Consider the following 25,827-nt stretch of genomic DNA (forward strand, 5'->3'; position numbering starts at 1 on the left):
TTACCATGTCATACCATACCACACCACAGCACTCCATATATTCTTCATTCATGCCATTAAGAGGAAAACTGCTTGAATGACAGCAAAAGCTTTAATGAGGTTGACTGCAGTTTCCATTTTACAGCTCTTTAGCCTTCTATCCTACTATAAGTTTCTGAAGCTTTCATACATTGCTATGGAACTTCATTTCTCTCAATCCTTTCCACCAACACCGATTTTAGACTATGGAATGTGTAGAAAGATGTTTCCATAGCAGCAAGATCATAGAAGTCCTTTTTCGAGGATTCAAAAATTGATTAGAATTGATAATGAAATAACTTGCAGTGGAAAATGTGGTTCCTAACTAGATAATGAATTCTGATAGAATTCTGCATTTTAACTGTCCTTATCCTAACTCAGAATATTTGCTATTCCACATTTTTGTTTGCACAGTAATAATCACAGGACACATGCAATTAAGCCAGCTGTTTCTGAGGAAAAAATAACTGACCTTGACACTAATCATCCCAGTGTAACAGAATATCTGAGTCAGCTGCATGGTTAAGTGAGGCATCATGGGCACTGTGGTAGGTTAAAGGTCTTTGGGACAAACGCACCCAGCTGAACATCAGAGGGAGATTCTCAAGAGCAGCAGATGGCAAGGAGATGCTTCTAGGACAGAGGAGATCCTACAGACAGAAATGCTTTATCCAAATAGTTTGAAATGTCCATTTGAGTAAACTCTTATATGACTAGCTGTAAAGACTTTGCCGACTTCAGATAAATCAGAACCGCAGACTGAAGAAGTAATTTAAAATAATGTAGCAGTGTTAGTGTTGAAGGGGTATACATTCACAGTATATTTTCTGTTCTGCACAAAGACCCATGTATGCCCAGCTTTATATATCCAGCTTCCATTATTTATTTCCTACTGTTATGGAAAAAAATTAACTTTTTCTACTGTTTTGTTTTTTGCTATTTTGCTTAGATTTTGTTGTGTTTTGTGGGTTTGGGGTTTTGGTTGGTTTTTTTTGGTTTGTGGTTTTGGGGTTTTGTTGTTTCTTTTTGGTTTTGTTTTTTTTTAAATTTTAACAAAGCTGCAGAATTCGTATACCTTAACTTGATGAAAAAAGACTTAATTTCTCTGTTTGGATTTCCCATTCTGGTTCATAGCAGGACCACACAGTTTTACACCAGCACAGCTGAGCCACAGATACCCTTGTGAGTCAGAAGAGATAGGAAGAGACTGGGAGTGCTTCAGCTGGCAAGAGGTTGTTTTTCTTCTGGTTGTAGTTTGCCTGTCACCTTAAATATGGAGGAGTAGGAATCTTAAATAGAAAAATCATGGAGAACAGACCTGGCCCATGAGAACATCAACACTATCTTTAAGTGCCCATGTTTTGTTTCATCTTCTCATCAGATCCCAGATCATGATTTCCTGGACGATCTTCACAACTCCACAGATGACACACAGGTGTCTCTCTCTGAGCCCACAAATACATTTTCCATGACAGAAAGGTCCTCATAATGCCCTGAGTAACACTGCAAGGGCACCTGATAGTGGTGCTTTGTGCCACCTTCTCTAAGCCTCCTCATATTTCTGCCTCTGCCCAATGTGATGTGTCACTAAGGGCTGCAAAAAATGCATTTGCCTGTGTGTAAAGTAGGTTACTCCCCTTTGTGAGAGCCACGTTGTGGATGCACATGTAGACCACTGGTGGTCACAGACAGTGAGGAGTACCTGATAATGATACAAACCTGAACTAATTTGGCTAGACTTTGATGTCATTAACCAGATCAAAGTTTATCTCCCATTAGATAGCTTAAAAAAGACTTGAGCTGGCAGATTTTTCCTTCTTCCTCTGTTCTGAAAGGACACTGACATAAGTTAAGGATAATCAAATGCCCTGGACTGTTCCGGAAAAGCCTGGAGTACAGTGTATAGGCAAAAGAGAGAAAAAGGACAATCTTAGAGCACACGCAGTGGTAATGCTGGTGCAAGATGTGAAACCAATATAAGGCCACAAGCAAGAGAGTAGAGATGGGTTATTTGAGTCGTGAGTAAAGCTTGATTTCAAACATTCTTTTTATTAAATAAATGGAATTCTGACTAACTAGGACCGTAATTTGGGGAGTTTCTCTAAGGTGAAACAGTTGAAACAGATGCAAATGCTTGATATGGTGACTAGTCCCCCTCCTGTGCCTGTATCACTGCTAAAAATAAATCCTAAAAGGAAACACTAAAATGAATCTTGATGAACTGCTAAATGAAATGTGCAAGATAACTTACTGTAACTTATTCATGAAACTGCCTTGGTTTTCCCATTTTGGTAACAGATATAAAACTTTACAATATGCAGTACAAGTTGTTAATATTTTCATCCTTGTAAGCTGAAAATGTAATCTTGCTGTGTTAAACAGACTGTTTGTTAAGGAGTGGTAGCAAATAATACTGTCTGTATAAACAGCTGTTCCACAGAAGATGCTCTGAAGGTAGATACTTGGCTGTTTAAAACATTGATGGATGAAATGTACTGCCATTTGCAAATTCCAGTTCTAAAAAAACCTGCAATCTTCTATAATTCAGTTCAAAGTCCTGATACTGAACAAACAAATGTTGTGCCAGGCACTTGATATCTTAATTTCCTGCTGCTGAATAGTCCCTGCCAGAATCACTGCAGAGTCATTAAAAGCACATGTACTACCCCTGGAGTGGCTCTTGTAGTGCTAGTGGTATTGAATAGACTTCCACTGTCTCTGGAGTACCTGGAAGCCTATACTATACATTCACTGTGGCTGGTGTAATGTCTCTTAAATTAGTCGAAATATTTATTAATTAAATGAGCTTATGTAGGTTTATACCATAAGGAGAAAGTCTCTTAGATGGAAAAGAAATTAAATAACTGATGTTTTTCTTCCTTCCAGAAAAAAAGTACATTACAGAGACAGTTTATTCAGTGGCGAGATGAGAGGAAGATTCAGCCAAAACCTAGTATTCCCCAAAGACATGTTCCTAAACAGTGTGAGACAGGTAGTGGAGAAGATTTTCCCATAAGAGTTAATGGAACTGAGTCAGGGGAAGCGTGTAAACACATACATAACACACTACTCAAAGGACAGGGCCAATGACACCTGAAAGTGTGTTGGGATTGTCACATGAAGGACACGCAGTGTTTTCAGAGCCGACTGCTGGCCTGAAAGGTCTTCTCACTGTCTTGAGGACACTCGGAGCCCCTCTGACAGTGCTCGCTAGGACCTTGCCCGCCACCTCCTCCCGCACGGCGGCGTTTCCTCCTCCCCGCCCGGGCTGCGGCCAGGCCAGCCCCGGCTGAGGGCTGGCAGTGAGGCGCAGCTGGCGGAGGGCGGCACTGGCGGAGCGCGCTGCGCGCAGGGGCAGCGCGGCAGCCGGGGAGGCGTCGGCGCTGCGCGGCTCGGGGCGCTGCGCAAGTTAAAAGGCGGATGGATGGGCAAAACACCCGGCCCCGCGAAATTAAAGGAGTCGCTCCTGAGCGAGACGGGCGCACCACGTTCGCCTGCGAGCAGCTGGGGGGTCAGGGGCTCAGCTCCAGGTGAATGCTGCACCATCGGAGGGAAGGGCGTTTGGGAGAGCAGGGGGGTCCCCCCTCGCCAGGACCGCGGGGTTTCTGCATCGTGGAGAGCAGAGCACTGGACTTACTTATTAACGGCAGCCAGCAGTATGCATGCATTATAACCATCAGTTGAGATGTTTGGTTTCCTCCAGAAGACTCTAGTTTCCAGCGCTGAATCTTCTTTCCCTCCTGTCGCATGTACAGCCTTTGCTTCCATGTCCTGGTGTATGCCAAGCACTTCTACTACCTTCAGCTGGCAGATCTCAGCAGACTGACAGTGCTCTGCAGTCAGCAGGCCAGTAGCCAGGGACTTAGTGGTGACCAATTCAGACACCACGATGGGGGTAGCAATCAGACACTGCCCAGTAGAGCCTGAAACTTTTGGGCATAGCTCCTGGGACTAGTGGCACTGGTAGCTAGTTAGGGCACGCAGACCTAACAGAGCCTCGGGCTGACGGCCGTGCTGGTGGCCCAGCTGAGCACAGCCGCTGAGCACAGCCCAGTGTGGGGGCTGGACTGGAAGCGGCCACATTACAGCCCACTGGTGCTGCCCCCTGGCTAGAGCCACCCTTCGCTCTGCTACCATAACGCCCAACATGGGGTAAGCCACCTCCTCTCTCTCTCTCCCTCCTTCAGCACCCTCAGCCCCTTGTGCCTGGTGAGAAAGGAACCCATCTTACTCTCTTTCAAGATTCCTGAGACTGAAGGGCAGAGGTGAATTAGTTTTATACCAGAATTCAACTGCCTCACCTCATCAATATCTGCAAGTATCTGAAAGGAGGGTGCCAAGAGCATGGATTCAGGCTCTTCTCAGTGATACCAAGCAATAGGCCAAGAGGCAATGGGCAGAAACTGATGAACAGGAATTCCCACTTGAATATGAGGAAGAACTTTTTTACTGTGCACTTGACTGCACACTGGAACAGGCTGCCCCAAGAGGCTGTGGAGACTCCCTCACTGGAGATACTCAAGAACCATCTGGACACAATTCTGTGTAATGTGCTTTAGAACGACCCTGCTTGAGCAGGGAGGTTGGTCCAGATGACCCAATGTGGTCCCTTCCAACCTGACCATTCTGTGATACTGTGAACTGCGACGAAAGTAATACAGATGTGACCTTCTCAATGCAGGTCATAAGCAATTTTAAACAAGCACAGGCTTTAAAAAGTTGTAAACTTTTGGGCTGCTAAGTTAATTAAGAAATAAATCCTAAGCCTTGAAACCTTCTCAGCTTGCTCAGAAGAATGAACGATCCAGATTTGGGGCAGTTTTTTGGCCACCATGAATAAACATTTTTAAGATGTTGGTCCACCTGGCTTTGCAGATGCTGTCACATGAAGCTGCAGCCCATGTGTGTACTCGGGCACTTACAAAGTGGAGGCATGCGTCCTTTTACCAATGAGTTTAAATCTTTACCAGCCAAATGGAAGGAAGGGGAAAAGACTGGCTGCAGGGATGTAGGGGGTAGGGGAAGAGAGACAGCACATAAGCATGCATGTGTGCAAGCGCACCTTTGCACAAGAAGAAAACCTGTTTATCACTCAGTATGGCTGTGCAGCCTAACTCAGTGCAATACAGAGGTGTGAGAACTTGTGTAAGTAATAAAATAAGGAAAGAAAAGAAAAAATTGAGATACTAATTTACCAGGTGAAATTAAAGCCCTGTTAAACTGACTACATTGCTTCTACTTCTAAGCCAGCTTAGTAAATTCTGCATAGCACTTCTAGCACAGATCTGCAGGGTGATATGTGCTCTACCCACCTTTTCTATGGGGTATGTCTACAAACAACTGTGTGGGGGAAAAACTCAGTTCAGGTGTTCTACATTGGTCCAGAGAAGCAGAATTAAAGAAAACACCTGGAACCTAAGTGTATTCTCAGGAAGGAATTAGTTTAATCGACACCTTCTTAATCAGAGTGAGTTATTTCTTCTATAAAAATCTCACATTTTATCAATATTACTTATACTGCATCAGAAAAACAAGGACTAAAAATTTAAAACAGCATTGCAGTTATATATGAAAGGCCACTATTGTGCTAGTATGGGTTTCCCCTCACAGTTTAGAATTAAGCTGTGAAAGCATCTTCTCGAGCTTTATTGCTAGAGCCATGTTTCCTTTAATCCTTAATTTTCCAGACATGAAGGCCAGCGTTGGCTTTAATTTACCTAAAAAGAAGAAACAGAATTATCAGAATATGAAAGGAATTGGAGAAAGCCTGTGCACAGGAAAACATAATGCCACAGTGAAATCTCAGCTGCTACATTGCTACCAAGTCATCCTGGTAAAAGCAGTGACACAGGAAACACTGCTCGGAGATGTGCAGAGCAGAAGCCCAACACATGGATTCTTTCTGAAGCTAGCCTGGCTGCTAGAATGTCAGTAGCTGGTTAATAGAAGCAGGGCAAGCTTTTGCACCCTTCCTGTTCACAGGACATGAGAGTGCAGAAAAATCCAAGCCGTTCTTGCCTACCCGTTCCCTTGAGCCACAAGAAGCCAAAAGCTCCTCCAATCCCAGATCACAAAGCCAGAAGCCGCTCTACTGCCCCGTCAGCAGAGGCTCTTCTGGGCACCGGCACCTGTGTCCCCTGACAAAGGCCTTTGTCCCTCACCTGTGAACATTTTCACAAAGTCGGCACTCGACATGCTCATAACCACATCAGCTGTCACAGGAGGCTTTCCGAAGCCAGCGCTCCCACCCTTGGTCTTCAGGTCAATATACCAAGTGCCTCCACCATCACCTGGGCGAGAGCGAAGCGAGCTGAGAAGGCAGCAGAGAGCGTGGTCCCTCCCTCTCTGTTGCCCCCGTCGCACGGCCGCAGCCGTGTGCCTTTGGAGCGCTCCCATGGCAGTCCGCACGCCGGCGGATGCTCTGCAAGAAGCCGCCTCTTGTCCCCCGTGACGCCCCGAGCACCACGTGCTGGGGACGTGGCCAGGAGAGCCCAAAGGCTGCGCTTGGCTCACAGAGCTGGTGGCAGCTGGCGCTCCTCCCGTGGCCCCGAGAGCGCCCTGTCTGTGGCCACACCACCCCGGGGCGGGCGGCAGCGCCGGGACAGAGGCTCCGCGTGCGGCACGAGGGGCAGCAGCTCCCGGCGCCTGCCCAAGGGGGCCCGGAGAAGGAGCGTCCCACAGAGGGCAAGAGGAGCTGCTCTGCCTTGGGACCGGCCTCCAAAGGCTTCTGTTTGAACATACCCAGCGCCTTTTGCTAGGCAAGGCTGCACAAGCGATGGTCTTACCAGATAACTCAAACTGAAAGACACCTTGAGTACTTCTCACATACTCTTCAGTCATTGCCCCTTGAATAACTCTGAATGTCTCTGCAACAGGACCCGATGGCTCGGCTGCAGCAGATTCTGTCTTAACCTTGGCTCCATCTGCTCCTTCCTGCTGATGTCTGCTTAATTTCTTCTCCTCTTGGGCAGCACCTATGAGAAAGATTATTTTTCTCTTTCAAATGCAAACCACTTTAAAAATGAATGTAAAAACATGAGCAGAGAACTCCATTTGAAAAGCTTTAAGCTTCAAAGTAGGGAAAATGATTTTTTTACCATTTCAGTATTAACACTGATAAAGGATGCTTCCTCCACTTGGGAATCTGAATAGGTGTACATCACTAAACATAATTCTGCAATAAATTTTAATTCCTGATAGATCAAAAGAAAAGTGAAAATATAACCACAGCAAAATTCTAATTCTGGCTGTTTACAGTTTATTACAGATGCTTACACAACAGTTTTCTGACGTAATCTATACACTACTCCTGACAACATTAAGAAAAAAAATCAGTGTCTTTATTAACCATTGCTTTCATCCCAAAATACTTCTGTCAAGTCTGTCTTGTAAAGAACATGCATATTTTTATAAATTCTTCTGCAAAGGCTTCTAAGGTGGAAATCAATTTACTGCTTTGATCAATGGTTTACTTTACCACAGTGAACATGCACATTTAACAACAAATGACAGCTTTTGCAATTTACAAAGCAAATCAAATTGAACAGTCCTAAAAATGCTGTTGAAAGTCTCCTAGGTGTCTTCAGTATCAAAAAATGCTTAGGTCTCTTCTGTGCGTCCCTAAAAATAACCTGCACTGGGAGCCCAGGGAATTAACACTATCCATCCCTGGCAGAAGGGTCCTAGGGTGATGCTCAAGGGGTATTTTCAACAGAAAGGAACTCCCAATTTTGCCTCCTCTGCCCTTGCCTTATCCCTATTTTGGCACTCCTATAAAACCTGTTCTGGAGAGCATTCTTAGTTGCTCTCCAACTTGACACACTACAGTTCTCTCCTGGGAGAGGGGACCCTGGGGTAGAGGCATGGCCTAGGCACGGGGTCTCCCTGCTCTCTGGTCACATGTACCCTTAATCCTGTTTCCCATTGGTTATTTTGTGTTCCCCTGCTGGGGGAGGACCCTGGTTGTCCTGTGATTGCCGAGTTCTTCGGCAGTCCCCGGGCCAGGTGGCTGGAAAATAAAGATCTCTGAAACTTCTATCAAGAAACGCTTCCTATTTCTTTCCATGGGCCTTGCTGTCTAATGCATGCTGCAGGAGACCCCACTGCAACAACATTTCCTCCAAGAGTTATTTTTATTGTGTAAATTGTGCACATTTCATCTAAGAAGCCATGGAGGCTTTATGTCATATTCTTTTGTATAAATTAGCAAGGCAAAGGAGATATTCCTGCAAAATATGCTGTTTTAAGTCTAATTTCTTTTTCCAGCAATATTTACCTGTGACCTCCCTACTACCACAACTCAGATGTTTAAAAAAGAATTTTTCAAAATAATGTATTGACTTTACACCATGAAAGTCCTCCAGGAGATACTATTTTTTCCCCAGTTCTAAGTACGCAGTCACTTCCATAAATCTTACTCTCCAAATGAGAAAAGGGTTTTTGCTGAATAGCTTGAGTCCAAATTCATAGGAGAAAAATGAAAAACAGAGGGCATTCATTATTGTGAAGTGAAATTCATTATGGAAATTATGGACTTGTATACACAGTGCTTTCCCTACCATATCTTTCTTGCTTCATAGCTGTAGTGTCAGTTTCAACATCTAAGAAGAAGTCAGGCATCAGAGGGTGACCTAAGAGGGAGGAAAAATGTAATAGTAAATCCAAGTAAAGTTGCACAGCAGGAATCCATTTCATCTGAAACTACAGTCAAGTAGTACCGTACTTCAGTTTATAAGTAAATAAACTACAAGTTGCAGGAAAAACATAGCATGAAATAACATGTTTAGAGTTTTGTTCACTTAAAATCTGACTGAGAAGGCTTTTAAGGTTGCAGTGAAGAACATCAGAGAAGAAAAGCATTAAAAATCTATGAGCTGTTAAATAATAATACATACACCTGCAATGCAGGTAGGTTTTCTTTTCATTAAAGAAGTTCTTGATTTAATTTAATAGACATTTAATTATTAAACTCTCAGTGGATCCATATGGGCTTTCCAGTAAGGCATGTTCTCAAAGCTGAGGCAAAGCAACTTCTTTTAGAAACTAATTTAAGAGCCCCTGGAAACAAAACTGTATTAATATTCTCCATATGTCCTCCCCTCCTTCCTGAACCTACTTCTCACCTTAAAGATCTCTTTTACCTGGTGCAATTGCATAAACATCAAAATCCTTAACTCCTTCTTCTCTCAGCAGAACTTCATCAATAATAAAGTTTCCAGTGAAAGTTTTTGGTTTTGTCAAAATGCAATATGCAGCATCTGCCAGGATGTCCGTTTTCCTGCACTGTTTTTCTATTCCAGCTCCTCCCAGCATATCCATAGCAGCTGTATGTATGGCTAGAAAGTTTGAAGGGTATGAAAACAAAGCTTTAACACTGATGATATGGAATTCTCATTTCTTTCATAAGTAAACAGACTTTATTTTCCTTTCAGGCAAAAGGAAATTCTAGGAAGTCAAAAGCTGTGAAATACTACCAATCATACTATCAATTCTTTACAATCAACAATTAAAACCCAGGATACTATTACAGGAATCAAAAAGGCCAGAGCATTTTATGACATTCACATCCCTCTATTTATTTATCATCTCACCTGGATTTCCACCAAGTTATTCAGCCCATGAAAAACTAACAGGACCATTGTTTTCCTCAAAGTGGATGTATGACACACCAGTTATAAAGAGGCATTTGCTTTGGTGATTATCACACTGAAAGCTGATGCTCAATTTTAGTCTTTTGATAACTCCCATGAACTACTAAGGTGTTTCTCCTAAGTTAATGAGAAACCAAATAACATAACCTCACATAACTTGTTCAGTATTTCACAGAAAGGCTGTGTTAGACGTAAGAATAAAATCCACATATCCTTGGCTTCTGCTTCTTTTATTTAGCAATTCTATTACTTCTGTGCCATTCCAGTAGTCTTCTTTATGTTTCTCCCATGGAAGCTACTAACATCGTGGCATGTTGCTGTCTAAGCCTGTGATTTGCTGTTCCAGGCTGAGGTATCCATTTTTTTCATCCTATTCCACAGAAAGGCTGTCTGGTTGTAGCTTTTGACATTTGCCATCTTACTGTTTTTCCATCATATGTTCTGCTTCATTAGTTTTTCCCATCTGCTGTTTAAAACTCAATGCTCTATCCCCAAGTTTTGAGACAGATTCACAAATCCTTTCCTACATATGGGGCCAGAAGATCAGGGAGGCAGAAGGATAAACCAAATTTTTGTCCTCCTTTCAGTGCTTCCATTCCATGCAAAGTAATTTTGATACAGAAATGATCCCAACATTCCTTAAATAGCAAATAAATAGGCACTGTGCAGGACACACATATCTTAGCAGGATCATTCATCTTTCAAAGTAGGTACTGGGAAAAAGGACAGAAGTCTTCAGCACTGGCCTGAGAGCTCCTGTCCAAGTGTTTTCTACAAGAGTGCCCAAGGGTGTAGATGTCCTTGTTGACTTCATTACTTTAGTCTTCTGTGATGAGAATTACTGTCTAGGTTTCATTTACCTTCAAGCAACCTCTGCTTCTTTTTTTTTTCAAATTGAGTGAACGGCTATAAATACACATCAAAATAAAAAGTGACAAATAGATATACTGTACATACATGTAGGTCTACCTAGGTCTTTTTCTCATCTTTAAAAAAGTCAATAAATTTGCCTTTTTTTGGTCTTCTGAAATGGTATCTGCCCTGCAAGATTTATTTTTTTTAGTAACTACCAACAGTTCAGAGAATATTTCTCTCAAACACCATGATGAAATTTATTGAGTTTTGTTGATGTTAATATATTTATTCCAAGGATTCATTAAGCTGCTCACTTTTCGTGGCCCACAGATCTGCCACTTCTCTGTTACTGGTAACTATTATTTTTCTGAGCACAGTCAGCCTATTTGCATATATTGAAGCAAAAAGGTTTCAAACAGCACTGTCTCATAGTCTGGCTGTACATTGTTACATCAATTTCATATAAAGTGATGTGGGTTTGCCTCTAATGCACATGAAGAGACTTCCAGTTCTGTCCCAGGACACCTCAATTATTCCTCTGCACTCTTAGTGATGGGATTGCCCCTTGCCCTTTTGACAGACGTCCTCTTTCACTTTTAGGTAAATGCAGAACTCTGGCATCTTATTACCAACATACCTTCACGTGTTTAAAGAACCAGGTTAATGAACAGATCTGGCATCCATACTAACACTGAGGGTAAACATATTTGTATGAGATGATAGTGGACTTTTAAATCAGGAACTCTGCAACTGTATTTCAGACACCGTGGAAATCTGTAACACTATCTGTCTAGATGACCACAATAAAGAAGTTTACTTTCTCACTTTTGGAAGATAAACCTTTCAAAAGCACATTTTTTTTTACTTAAGAATTCACACATTATGATCATCTATGATCTTCTTTTATACTTGATGTCACATCAGTTTTCATGGAGGCATCACTGAATGAGCAGGCATGATTTCTGCAAATAAAAAGCTCTGCTTGTATACCTTTGATTTTATAGAAAGCCTAACTACTTTTTTTATTTCTTTGCAGCATCTCACAGAGAGAAATCCTTATTTAAAAAAGCATTTATTAGAATATATACTGTTTTCATCTGTAAAGGGCATTTTCCTGCACTTCCAAGCCTCACGTTTTGCAGGATCCAGTGGGGAACAAGTATTAGCTGCACTCTGTAACCAGTACCAGCTCCCACAGTGTTCTCCTCTTACTTTAGCTGGTATGGGTATGTTACCAAGGACACGGCAGCACTGTAATTCTCAAGAGAAAGATACAACTTTATTTAGTTTAGGTTTCCCACTTCCCCACATAAGAATGTCAGATTTGGTAGAAGTTTTATTAATACAATCATAGACATTCTTTAATACCAGACCACATCTGAGACACTGGTACTACTACTGATATTTGGAGTCCTGCAGCCTAAGCCAAAACTAGAAAGAAATAATGTATTCAACTATGCAATGCAAGACTTAATGTAACTTCTGCTTATAAAGTTAGCCACCCCTCTGAAAAAATTTCCATTGTGAGTGGGTGGAGAAATTCTCCCAGGTTCTTCTTTTCCCTTGCCATGAAAAAAAAAGGAGATCAAATTATTCAGATGGGTGGGGGAAAACAGCCACATTGCAAAATAAATACCTAGTATAACCAGCTGGTCTCTGCAGAAAAAAAATCTTTAGCTTTTAACAGGACCCATAAAGCCACTGACTCATTTCCCCAATAGTAGTGGATGTTTTTTTCCAGCACATGTGGAATAAGAAAGCTGTGAGGGATGCACATAATGTGTCTATGCAGCACATGAATATGTGCATTTACAAGACACAGGTAATCTTGTAACAGCCTTTCCATGAAAAAGTAAGTCAAATTGGTTGTCTGCAGTTTCATACCATATCTCTATCAGAAGGGGACACTCTGGATTAATTCCTTTACTGTCCCTAACTCTCACAGGCAATATACATTGTTAAATCAGCCAATGACAAAAAACACACAATGATAGGTAAAAGGTCACCCTCTGTTAATGAGAAACCAAGTTACTCCCACATACTGGATTCTGAGGAGATATAAAACCCATTTAGCAGTGCCATTTTAAAGACAAAACGGGGGGAAGGGTGAGGTCTAGGGAGCTAAAGACCAAGAATCAGGTTTCTTGGTTCTATTGCAGATGACACAGACCCTGGGAAATCTCCACTGAAAATTTTTTGAGGTTTTCCTGCAGCACTCAAAAAGCAAGTATGCAGAAACAAGTGCATATTTCTTTTAACTGCCTCAGAAATAAAAAAAATACAACACACACTTGAAACCTGAAAGGTGAACTTTGACTCCACCAGAAAGCAATCCAGATTCTGAAGTTATATGCATGTAGTTGCCTTCAGTACATCACAGAAGAAGACCTTACTCTCTTCAACATAGTACAGGTTTTGTGATGATGTAATTATCATGAATGATATAATTTTAGAAGTCAATCTCTTACCAAAATATTTCTATGGGTAGAACGCACAGAGTGAGCAGAATTATGAGGCATCCGTTTACTGGAAGAATTTAAGATGCAAGCATCCAGACCAATGAAAAAGGACCAAGTCTGTCAGGCACACCAACCCAGCTGTTAAACTGATGATCACCTACAGCACTTAAGCTAAGAAATTCAGCTGATTTTGTCTGAAACAGTTAAGTTTTTCTTGTATTTCTCACTTTAGAGAAAGTAGATCAGAGAGTTCCAGTTCCCACTAGAGTTTAAAAGGGACCTGCAGCTCCTAACAGGAAAACACTGAAAACTGTCTGTGTACAAACACTTCTTAAACTGGAGCACCATCCTCAGAAGAGGATTTTGGTTCATATTTTTATCTCCTCTTCCTTCTTCCTTGCACTAGTTAAGGAAATAAACACTGTTGTAATGTCTTCTACCACAATGACTGGGCTTAACACCACTAAAGGGCAGGATTACCCTCTGTCTGGTATTGATTTTAACATCAGTATGATTTCTGCCATAGATGTATTTGGGTAGGAAAGACCAGCCTCCTTGGCAAACAGCTGGCCAAACCTCAAACAGCAGCCCTTATCCTCACTGACCCAGAGAAAACAAATTGAAGCTAATAAAACATGGGAGCATTGAGCCATTTTTCTTCCAGAGAGCTCTTTAATTTCCTGTAATTTGCAATCAGATGGTTCTGTGAACAGCTCTTCACAGAATTGCACTGTGCCAAAACTTCTAGGAATAGGCCTTTTAAAAATTATTTCCGCATGTACAGAGGTATCTATCTTGTCAGTAAGCTCTTGCAATTTAACTAGCAAGGAATTCTAAATAGTACTACATACACAGATGTTCAATTCCCACTCATGAAAGCACACTAATATTTTTGTGATTCTGTCCAAACCAAAACAATGGGTGCATCAGAAAAAGCCTAGGCAAGCCAAACACTACACATATGCTTCAACGAACTGTGTGGTTTCAAACTAGCAGAACATGAGTTTAAATCAAAGTGTCAATAGTCTAGTGACAACTAGGAATGAAAACCAGAACCCATGCAGGATGAAAAAAGAATATATAAAAGAACTGCTCAGTCACCTGAATCTATTCCAGAAGAAGTCTGAAGTATATTTAATGTCAAATAAAACAAGCTTTAGCAGACAAAACACAGAAAGTCAGTATTTTAGTAATATTAAAAAAAAAAAAATCACCTGTTTTAGGCCATAAGGCATTGACAGCAACTTCTCCTCTAAATTCTTCTGCCATTCCCAAGACACACATGGACATCCCATATTTAGAAATAGTATAAGCTAAGACAACAAGTGCAAAAAAGATAGAAGTTTACACTCTATGTAAAATGTAATTTTAATAATGAAAGGAAGGTAAAACAGGTAATTGGTTCACATGGAAAATTCAGGGCTTTCAGACAAAACAGTACCTTCCTAGAGTCCCTTCGACCTCCCACCCCTGTCAGATACAAACTGTACTCTGATGTCTTTTCATTGCAAAGAAAATGAAAGCTACACATGTTTTGCCAAAAATAACTTAAGCCTAGCTGCATGGTGATTTTGTCACACTTTTTATAAACAGAACACTGACAAGAGTGATCAATTTTTTTCAAGATGCCTAAGGCATACTAGCTGTTAAGGACCAAACTAGCATCCTACAGAAAACAAAAGGGTCGGACACAGAAATTCTAAATCCTTGTTACTTTGAGAAGGGAAACTTTTTTGGGGAAAGAACTGGAACTTGCTGGAGTTTAACATGACAAGTGTCCAAAATAGAAAGTTTTTTCTGCAGTTTTAAAATGAGCAACACTAACTTCAAGATTACATTGGAGTTCTTTTTCCACCTCAAAGTAACTTCCATATTAAAAGACAACACTGAGCTTTATCCACTGTAAAAAAAGTAAAGCTGAATCAGTAAGAAAAGAAATTTTGGGTTTCAGTCTCTATTTGGAGAAAAAAATATTACGTAATCCTAAAAATTCCCATAGAAAAGCACAGACTTACCCTAAAGACAAAAAAGATGGATGATGCCATGAAACCTGCCCTACATTTTCCCACAAAACAATTTCTTGTAGGTCAGGTACAAAATGCTCTGAGGAACCATTAGTGCCACTCTGTATATAGTGCTAAAGATACATGATCTGGCATTCTGCTCAGGCACTACTGCACACTTTACCAGGTACTTACATGTTTCTCACAACAACAAAGGCTCTGAATGCTACTCACCACAATGATTTTTGAACCACATGGGATTCAGATTCATGGGTGGGCTAAGGTTCAGAATATGGGGGTTCTTACTCTTCCTCAAGTGGGGAAGGCATGCTTTAGACCTGAAAGATAGATTCAGACATATCAGTCTCCTCTTCTTTTATGGAACACCAATAACTACAGCAAAAACAATACTAGTAGACCAGTAGTTTCATAAAGAGCCCAAGACAAACCCTCTCCTCATATCAAATATTTAAATGATATAAAGAACAACAAAACAAAATCTGTCCCAGATCACTTATCTCTGGCCTAGTATTCATTCCTGCAACCTGAACCACATTCTCCAACCAGTGCATCAGCTTTGACTAAAGCTAGTTTTCCAGATACTCAGAAGCCATCATCTCCTTGTAATACTTCTGGTAGGGGCAACAAAACACTACAAGGCAACAACCAAAATTAACAGTGCAGAATAAAAATATTCTCTTCTGATGCCATACCTATTTCTTCTTTAAAACCATGTTGAATAAATAATACTGCATAGCAGAATACTATTATAAATATTTTAAAGAAAACTGAAAACCTCCACTGAGAGAATTCTACTTTGAATTTACACATCTCTGTAAATCAGAACTTTTACTTTACAGAAATTGTCTTTTGACTTCACTTCTAGAACTAGGGTACATGTTTGTATTTGATCTCTGCTTGAGAATTTTTAATCAAGCTTCACAGGGTGAAAACATCACCACACTAGTGACCAACTATTCACCTATTCCAACAGGACCCATGCATACTCTCAGCCACAAAGGGAACAACTTCAACACCTTCAACAGCAAAATCACCACAGTAGTAAAGTAAATAATTTACCACTTGCTTAACTGTCTTAGGGTCTCAGCTCTTTTCAGCAGCAGTTCACTAACAGATGTCTCAATTTCTTAATGCATAGGAACCAAGAAACCTAGCTGCCATTATTGAAACTTGGTGGGATGAATCCCATGACTCGGCTGCATCCACTGATTGCTACAGCCTACTCAGAAGGGACAGGGGAAGAAGGAGAGAAGGAGGTGTTGCCCCCTGCATCAAGAGGCAGATTGAGTGTGACAAGCCATCTCTGAAGAACAACCTGTGAACTGAAGATCAACAATGAGCAGGTAAAAGCCTGTGGGTAAGCAAGAGACTGAGGCAACAAAGGGAACCTTGTGGTTGGTGTCACTACAGGTCCCTGACCAAGGGTAGCCTATCGATGAGACCTGCTTGCTCCAGCTACAGGAAGGATCACACTCGCAGGCTCTTGTCCTGCTGGGAGACTTCAGCCACCCCAATATCTGCTGGAAAAGTAGCAGAGAAAGCTGTAGGCAATCCCAGAGATTCCAGGAATGCATGGAGCATAACTCCTTAATCCAGGTAATAACCCTAACAAAAGGGACACCATACTGGACCTGATGGTCACAACCCTAAGTGAGCTAATCAGGGACACCATGATGGGAGGCAGCCTGGGCTGCAGAGATCATGCACTGGTGGAGCTCACAGCCCAGAGGGAAATGGGTCAGGCAAAGAGCAAAGTCAGGGCCCTAAGCTTCTGAAGAGCAAAATTCCAGTTCTTCAAGGAATTAGTCAATAGGAACCCTTGCAACACTGCCCTCAGAAACAAGGGAGCAGAACAGAACTGACAGATCTTTAAGGACGCCTCCCATAGAGCACAAGAGCTAGTGATCCAATGGCACAAGAAATTGGCAAGGAAGGTAAGAGACTGGCATGGATGAGTACAGAACTGCTGGTCAAACTAAAGGACAAGAAACAAATGCAGAGCCAGTGGAAGCAGAGACAAGTATCCCAGGAAGAATATATGGGCACAGGCTGGTTGTGTAGGTTTGGGGTGAGGAAAGCCAAAGTGAAGCTGGAGCTGAACTTTATGAGGGATCCAAAGAATAACAAGAAGGGCTTCTTCAAGTGTGTCAGTCAGAAAAGACACACATCCCGGGATAAGCAAGGCTGGAAAACTGGTGACAACTGATGACAAGAAGGCTGAGGGACTCGAAACTTATTTTGCCTCAGTCTTCTCTTCCCACACCTCTTAAGTGGATGGACAGCAGGATGGGGATTGGGGGAGCAAAGTGCTTCCTACTTTAAGCAAAGTGCTTCCTCTGACCATCTGAGGAGCCTGAAGATACACAAGTCCATGGGGCCTGATCAGATGCATCTCACAGTTCTGAGGGAATTGGCTGATGTAGTTACCAAGCCACTCTCCATATCTGAAAAACTGTGGAATCAGGTGAAGATCCAGGTGTCTGGAAAAAGGGAAACATTGTAATGATGTTTAAAAAGGGTGGACAGGAGAACCCTGGGAACGACCAACCTGTCAGCCTCACCTCTGTGCCTGGGAAGATCATGGAACAGATCCTCCTAGAATAAGGAGGTGATCCTAGGACAGGGAGGTGATTTGGGACAGTCAGAGGGTCTTCAAGGGCAAGTCCTCCCTGACCAACCATAAGGCCTTCTATGATGCAAGGACTACATCAGTGGACAAGAGAAGGGCTACAGGTGTCATTTAGTCTGTATAGCTTTAGAGAGGGATCCTCATAACACCCTTCTCTCTAAATTGCAGTGAGAAGATTTGACGGGCAGACTGTTCAGTGGATAAGGAATTGGCTGGACAGTGGCATCCAGAGGGTAGTGGTCAATGGCTCAGCGTCCTGATGGACGTAAGTGACAAAAGGTGTCCCTCAGGGGTTGGTATTGGGACCAGTGCTATTCAATGTCTGCATCAACAACACAGATTAAGAGATCAAGTGCAGCCTCAGCAAATTTGCAGATGATCCCAAGCTGAGTGGTGCTGCTGACACACCTGAAGTTCAGAACTGCCATCCAGAGGGACCTGGACAAGTTTGAGAAGTGGGCCCATGGGAATCTCATGAGTTAAACAAGACCAGGTGCAAGGTGCTGCACCTGGGTCAGGACACTCCCAGTATCAGCACAGGCTGGGGATAAACAGATGGAGAGCAGCCCTGTGAGAAGGCCTTGGGGGTGCTGGTGGGTGAGAGGCTGGACATGACCCAGCCATGAGCACTCCCAGCCCAGAGAGCCAAACGTGTCCTGGGCTGCATCCAAGGCAGCGTGGGCAGCAGGGGAGGGAGGGGATTCTGCCCCTCTGCTCTGCCCTGGTGAGAGCCCACCTGGAACACTGCATCCAGCTCTGGGGTCCCAGAACAGGAAGGACATTGGACTTTTGAGACAACTCCAGAGGAGGCCACCAAATTGATTAGAGGGATGGAGCAGCTCTCCTGCAAGGACAGGCTGAGAGTTATTCTGCCTGGAGAGGAGCAAGCTCTGGGGTCACCTTACTGCAGCCTTCCAGTACCTAAAAGGGCTACAAGAAGGTGGGAGAGGGACTTTTCACAAGGGTGTGGAGTGAGAGAACATGGGGAGATGGCTTTACACTGAAAGAGGGTGGGTTGAGATTAAATATTAGAAAGAAATTCTTTACTCTGAAAGTGGTAAGGCAGTGGGACAAGTGGCCTAAGAAATTGTAGATTCCCCACCCATTGAAGTGTTCAAGGCCAGGCTGGATGGGCTTTGAGCAACCTGGTCTATGGGAGATGTCTCTGCCCATGGCAGGGGGCTTGGAAGTAGACGATGTTTTAAGGTTTCTTCTAGCCCAATCCATTCCATGATTCAAAAATTCCATGATTCAGCAATTCCACGATTCTATGTCAACAGGTATACTCTGTCAGATGGGACATCTTCCCTACTACCACCTTTACACAGGCAAAAAAATCCACACCATTTTAAGCTATTGCAATTTTTTGAACGTTAAACTGAAAGTAGGTCTCTACAAATTACAATCAGAATCAACATACAAAGCAAGGAGAAAGGGTGAAAATCCTTCACTAGGTTTTCTCAATTGAGAATTACAAAAGTAATGACAAAGACCACTCCCTTGAGAGGCACTGGTTTTTCTTATGCTCTTCCACTTGGAGCACACATAATCTGATTTTTAATCTTTTCAAGGCAGAATAGGACCAAAAATACACTTGAGAATTCCCCATTAATTTGGAATAGCTAGATGTAACATCAAGAAAATCACTGTTGCTCTTGGGTGGTGAGGAGAAGATGGAACTTGCCACAGCAATACAACTGAATACAGCTGGCAACCAGACTCTCTCACAAACGAGAATGACAAAGACTATTCTAGACTGGAGGATTGGACTAGATGACCTTTAAAGGCCCCTTCCAACCCAAACTATTCACTGATTCTGTGGTAATACTTTGATACAAAACTTTCTGATTACACCAAGCAACACCTGAATTTAGAAATCTGCATCATCCTAGGGCCTTTTTTTTTAAACCCTGTGATAACCAGAGTCTTAATTTTAAGACGGTACTTTAAATGACATCCTGTAAATGTAAAGATGATTCAACCTACTAAATCCACCTCCAAAAATGTGCAAAATAAGGATCCCGGGAATTGTGAAATCAAATCTTGGTATGTTAATTTAAATAAATAATAAGAGTTGATAAGCTGAAAGTAGGTGGAGAACACTTTGGATCATTACGTTATGTCTTTAACATTTCTCTTTTAACTATGGTGAGTTATATAACATCTCTAAAGATGAGAAAGATGCTTTTGAGAAAGAAACTGACAAATAGGATACTGACTTGATGTAGGCAAAAATTTAGTCATTTTGGTTGAAATGAAACAGCATCAGCATTTAACAAAGCCAAGCTGGGGCTTCATTTGAAACAAAGTAGTTTTTTCTCCTTCACACGTAGAGGGGCTTGTGAACATTTAATGACTGCAGTAATAAGGCTCCTGTTCACTCCAACTCGCAAATAATTCTTGGAAATATTAGTTTATATCAGTTGACCAATACCTGACCAATTTCCTGTGAGCACATGCAGAATATCTGCACTTAAATTCTAAGGCAGCAAGACAGCTACAGAATTTCTCAGAAAAGCTGAAATAACACCATACATTCTGTTACAATTGCTTTGCTTCCTTCTCTCAGCACTTACGTGAGATAGGTTCCTCGTACATTGACATCCATCATAAGATTGACTTTCTTTGTTGCTGTTTCCAAAGTGCCCGTCAAAGAGATGGCGCTTGCATTATTCACCAAAATATCAATCCCTGGTTTTAAAGTAAGCCATTTCACATTAGCATTTGAAGACAAAATTCATAGGGCAGGCTGTTCTTTTTTCTTTTTGTTTGAACAATCTGCCCATTAATGTCTCCCCTACACCTTAACTTACCTCCAAAAGTCTTCACAGCTTTCTCCACAGCATTAATGATTTGCTGCTCTTCCCTCACATTAACAATGCAAGGCAAGGCCTTTCCTCCAGCTGCTTCAACTGCATAATTAAAAATTTAAAAAATTTAAAAATTTACTCTCAGATGGGACAACTAATATGAACTTTCTGAGAATCTCTCAGGCAGTGACATGCTTCAAGAAGCCACTGAAAATCACACTCTCAAATTGTGACCTTTTAACATGCTGTATGAAGAACAAGGAAGCCAAAACCAAATCTTAACACTGCGAATGTTTATTTCATATATCTCAAGTAGCATAGCATTTTTACATTTATATACACAGACCCATCTTCCTTACAGTAACATTACAGCATTCCTGGGAGGCAAGAGAAGCACTAAGATTATTTCAGTAAATGTGAACTGGAACTAAGACAGTCTATGCATTTTTCCACTCTGATATGATAATTAAGCAAGGGTATACATCCAACCCAGCACCTTCATTTGTTACAACTTACTTTCTTCTGCAGCAGTGTAGATAGTTCCCGGAAGAGTAGGATGGGGCTCAGCTGTCTTGGCAGCTATCACAATGTTGGCACCATCCTTGGCAGCTTTCAAAGCAATGGCCTTGCCAATGCCCCGGCTCGCACCTGTGATGAAGAGAGTGCATCCTGCCAGTTTCCTAAAGGTGAAGGGGAAAGTGGAGGGTAAAGAAGAGGACAATAAAGCAGAAGCTGTTAATAATTTGACTTTTTTCAGACTCTAAGGGCAAATGTAATTTGCACAGTCTCCCAACCTGACAAATGCCTCCATCCTTTTACTCAGAAAACAGCCTGGGAACACAAAAGAGATGACTACAGCTACAGAAAAGTACCACTGAAGTACCACACCCCAAGTCTGCAAACACTATAAAGCAGGAAGGTTACACAGGTCACCCAGTTACATTTCTTCCTTTTTTGTAAAGAGCTGCTATGTTCTGCAACAGTGGAAAAGGAGTAATTTGTAAAAACAAAGTGCCAGTTTCTAACAAGACACACCTACACAGGATCTCTGTAACCTATTAATCACAGTGCTCTAAACACAAAAAACTGATGTCTCGATGTGGTACAAAGTACCAAGTCTGGAACCACAATGCCATGCGCAAATGCCAAAACCTTTATTTTCAGAAATAGCAATTTTTCTCTTAACTCTTCTACCCTCAACACCTTCCCAGTAACTGCATGTAGTCCAATGGGTCCTCCAAATAAACAGGTCCAATCAACTTAGAGAAACTAACATGTTTTAGAGCCTAAGAAGGATGTCGGGCCAACACAGTATCACTGAATTTTTGAAAAGAGAAATATCAACTCCACAAAAACATTCAATGATAAAGCCTTTTAGACAACAGGCTTTTCAAATGTAGGAATGTATGTTTCAGTGCTGTGCATGAAGCTCATGCTGCTTTTTGTAACACTGTGGCAAAACCCAGGAGGTTCAGGTTTTTAACTTCAGTTGAAGAATTAATATATACTATGTGCAACAGTGACTTCACCTTTTTGCTCGCACCACAAATGTCATAAAAGCCTATGCTCTGAGCTTCCATTAGTTTTCCTTTCAGACTGGGCCAAACTTTGTATTGTTTCTCCCCTACCTGTTTCAGATGTGTTTTTTTCCCCTCTAACCTTAGAACATCCATCTCATAAACCCTCTCTAGGAGGATGTTTGCTTTCAGAAGGCAGAAAATTGTAATGGGGCAGAAAGGGGGAGTGATCTCCCCCTGCAGAGGCAGGGCTAGGCATCTACAGGATCTCAGAAAGTCAATCATGTCCTGAAGGTGCCATTTCAAACAGCTTTTATCTACGTAATTGAGTCTTAGAAAGGCACAGGAAGAAAAATATTCTAAACAGAACAGTGAACTGCAGAAACCTAATGCCAGGAGTTCAGTCACATGCACATTCCACTATGACTGGAATACATAGTCAAAGTGTAAAACTCAGTAAAGTAAGGCCAGAATCTAGTTTCTACCTTCAGCCAACCAATATGAGGTCAGCAGAATTCACCTTAGTCATGGAAGAGGTAAATGGGGTCCAGCGAGAGGCAGTTCTGAAGGAGAGAGCAGCAGAGAAAAGCTGATGGGGCTGTAAGCCCTGCCTGGGGCTGGAGTGGTCTACTCAGGAAAACAAGCAGGTGTACCAGGAGACTAGCAGGGCTATGCAGGGAACTTGTGACTCAGCTCCCAAGAAAGGATACAGGGAGTGGGGGCAAAGACAGGCCACAAAGAAGGAATTAGAAACATTACCAGGGCATGTTGGGGTGGCATCAGGAAAACCGAAGTTCACCTGCAGCAGAAGCTTGTGAAGGGCATCAAGAGCTCAGAGACTTCTGCTACGCTGCTAGTAAAAGCAGGCCCTTTGCTCAATGGAGTGGGTGAATGCAAATTTTTCAACACCATCACAATATTTTTGCTGCATATTTAAGACATGATGCTATAATCTGGATGTGTATGCAACCTCACAGGTAAAAAACTGGTTGGTTAGTCAGGCTCAGAGGATGGAGATTAGTTAGTCATATTTGGAAGACTAAGGATTTATTTCTTAATTCACTTAGCAGCCCAATAGTTTAAAGTTTATAATGCATGTGCCTGTCTAAAATTTCTTATGACCTGTATTGTGAAGGTCACATCTGCATCACTGCCATGAGAGTTGAATTCTGCTAATAAGACAGAAAACATCAAATTCACGTCTGTGCCCTATGGTCTTGGGAATCTTCATTAAGACTGGTTCCTTTCCCACCACAGATGACTGCCAATAAAGACTTTCAGGTCACATCAGGGACACTTTCACAGCTTACACAGATGTTAGGAATTCAATAATCCTGTTTATAACACAGGGGAACAAATAATAACTTATCTTCCCAGCTGTCAGCAGTACTGGCCTCTGAAAAGCCAAAAGGCAGAAAAACTCTTCTAAATTAAGATCCTATACAGGATGAAAATCTGACTGCCAGGTAAGACAGTACTAGAATACTATACTACTATATAACAACAACAATAGTAACAAAAATAGCAATAACAACAACAGCAATAGTAGTAATAATAATAAGTAATTATACTTTAATATAAATGTTCTATACAAAATTACTGATAAACTGCCTGATTTACAAGGCGCTGTTCAAGCCCACGACACGCCCCGAACTGCTCGCCCCGGGACCCTGGTGCTGCCCGGGGCCCCTCGGCCGGCCCGACCCCGCAGGCCCGCGGGGACACGCGTGTCCTCGGCTACAGCCCCTCGCCTTCGGCCGGCTGCGGGTCCCGCACGCCCCGCAAGGAGACAGCGCTCGGGGGCAGCGAGACAGCGCTCAGGGGTGTCCAGCGAACCCCGCGGCGGCCACCGGCCGCAGCCCGCCCGCCCCGAGAGCCCCCGGGCAGCGCGCAGCCCCGGCGGGCGCGGCGGGGGCACCTTACCCGGTGTTGGGCAGCATGGCGGCGCGGGGCGGCGCGGGGCGGCGCGGGGAGGCCGGGCCGGGGCCGGGGCCGGGCCGGGGCCGCTCCGCTGCGCAGCCGCCGCGGCCGCTCGGGGCGGGGCAGGGGCAGCTCCGGCGCCGCTCCCGCCGCCGCTCTGCCCCGAGGAGCGAGGGTGGTGGGCTCAGCGGTTGCGAGCTAACCCCGAGACTGGAAAAAGGCGTACGCGGGATGAAGGGTGGAAGTGGGAGGCTTCCTGCATCCTTTCGTTCTCCGCCGGATGCGTGAAATTTTGCTTTGATCTCTTGCTAGTGGCACTCAAATCACTGGAGCTTTGCCTCCATTTCATCTGCCGGAGTGTTGTGTCCTGTTCGGGGCTCCTCAGGACAGGAGAGACAAGGAGCTACTGGAGTTAGTCAAGTGGAGGAGCACAGAGATGATCTGGGGCCTGGAGCATCTCTGTCATGAGGGCAGACTGCAGGAGCTAGGCCTGTTCAGTCTAAAGATGGGATCTCCTTAATGCATATAAATATCTCTAAGTTGGATGCCAAGACCATGGTGCTAGAATTTTTTCAGTGGTGCCCAGAGACACCAGGAGCAGTGGCTGTAAACTAAGCCACAAGAAGTTCCACTTAAACATGACGAAGAACTTCTTTATGTTGAGGGTGGCAGAGCACTGGAACAGGCTGCCTAGGGAGGCTGTGTGACCTGCTCTAGGTCACTGTGCCTTGACAGGGTGGTTGGAGTAGATAATCTCCAGAGGTGTCTTCCAACTCTAATGATTCTGTGATTCCCTGTTCGCTGGAAAGCCTGCAGTGGGAGCCTCTGTCTTTGTTCACCCAGCCACACCTATCCTCTCCTTCAACCTCTCCCCTAGTTCCTCTCTTGTTTCACAATAACTGCAAGGTCAGCCCTCGCCTCCACGCCCTGTACATGCAACTTTTCCTCCTCCCTCTGTTGCCCAATGAAGACTCTGACCTCCTCCCGTCCTTGTCATGCTGCCCACCTGTTACTATGGTTGGCAAATCTTCCACCAGGTTCCACCTTTTGTTTGTCTTTCCCCCTTCAGCTCTCACATAGAGATTCTGTGCAGCACCCTGAGAGGGCTTCAGGTTTCACTGGGAGCTGATGGCAGAAGGGGAAATCACCTAGTAGGTCTGAACCTGCTGGAGGAATTGAGACAGATGGTTTTACTATAACAGAAATCAAAGTGAGCCTGAGCAGATGCACTAGTCCTTGTGTATTGATATAATGGTGGTTATTAGTTTGCTTCATAGCAGTTCACAGTCTCACAGGGCTGCAGACTCCCGCAGGACTGAGCCATGAGCAGGCTGGAGAGGTCAAGGGCTGTCTGAACACTTTGCAACTATAACATCTTCCATGCTACCTGCTTTCCCGGTTGACATCCTGCACAGATGGAAGTGAAAGTGCTTTGCTAAGGTCTTCAGGCATACTTTTCCTTCATTCTCCCGGCAGCCACTTGGCCTGAATGACCAAGGCAGGGCTTGACTGCCATAGCTGCATGCCCAGACCGTAAGCCTCAGGCCTGCAGTGTGCTCCATGGAAGTGAGCCATTGTGTCTGTGTGTAGAGAGCTGCCGCTTTCAACCATGCACAGAAGTACCTGCAGGAGAAGCCCCTGGGCATCATGGTTCAACCTTCTTTCCCTCAAGTGTTGTTTGGCTTTCTTTCCTTCTCTTCAGTACGTAATAGGAGAACTGGAGTGACGGCGCTTTTTTCTTTATCAGAAGGGTCAGTTTACCTCCTCGAAGGTTTTTGTAGCATGAGGGGCAGAAAGCATTTGAACAGCGCTACAGAAAGTGGAAGGCTCGAACGCTGGGTTTCAGCAGTGTTGCTGGTGCTCGCTTATGCGGCAGCCCCGCAGCTCACCCTCCCTCACTCCGGGTGCTGAGGGGGGGAGCACGGGATTGCCGTGGGCTGAGCAC

General features: G+C 43.3%; 1 protein-coding gene across 1 annotated transcript; it reads right to left on the reverse strand.

Annotated features, from left to right (window-relative positions):
• Positions 1 to 5,438: 5,438 nt before the first annotated feature.
• HSDL2 (hydroxysteroid dehydrogenase like 2) lies at positions 5,439 to 23,947 on the reverse strand. The gene is made up of 11 exons (XM_069001781.1): positions 23,886 to 23,947; positions 20,962 to 21,125; positions 20,449 to 20,547; positions 20,212 to 20,326; positions 15,220 to 15,323; positions 14,197 to 14,295; positions 9,159 to 9,353; positions 8,577 to 8,648; positions 6,804 to 6,992; positions 6,180 to 6,308; positions 5,439 to 5,735 (listed from the first exon to the last, which is right to left on the reverse strand). The coding sequence occupies exons 1-11, from the start codon at positions 23,900 to 23,902 to the stop codon at positions 5,623 to 5,625; spliced, it is 1,296 nt and encodes a 431-aa protein (XP_068857882.1). The 5' UTR covers positions 23,903 to 23,947; the 3' UTR covers positions 5,439 to 5,622.
• Between the last annotated feature and the right edge of the window lie 1,880 nt (positions 23,948 to 25,827).

The sequence above is a fragment of the Aphelocoma coerulescens genome, assembly GCF_041296385.1.
Source record: "Aphelocoma coerulescens isolate FSJ_1873_10779 chromosome Z unlocalized genomic scaffold, UR_Acoe_1.0 ChrZ, whole genome shotgun sequence".
Taxonomy (NCBI): domain Eukaryota; kingdom Metazoa; phylum Chordata; class Aves; order Passeriformes; family Corvidae; genus Aphelocoma; species Aphelocoma coerulescens.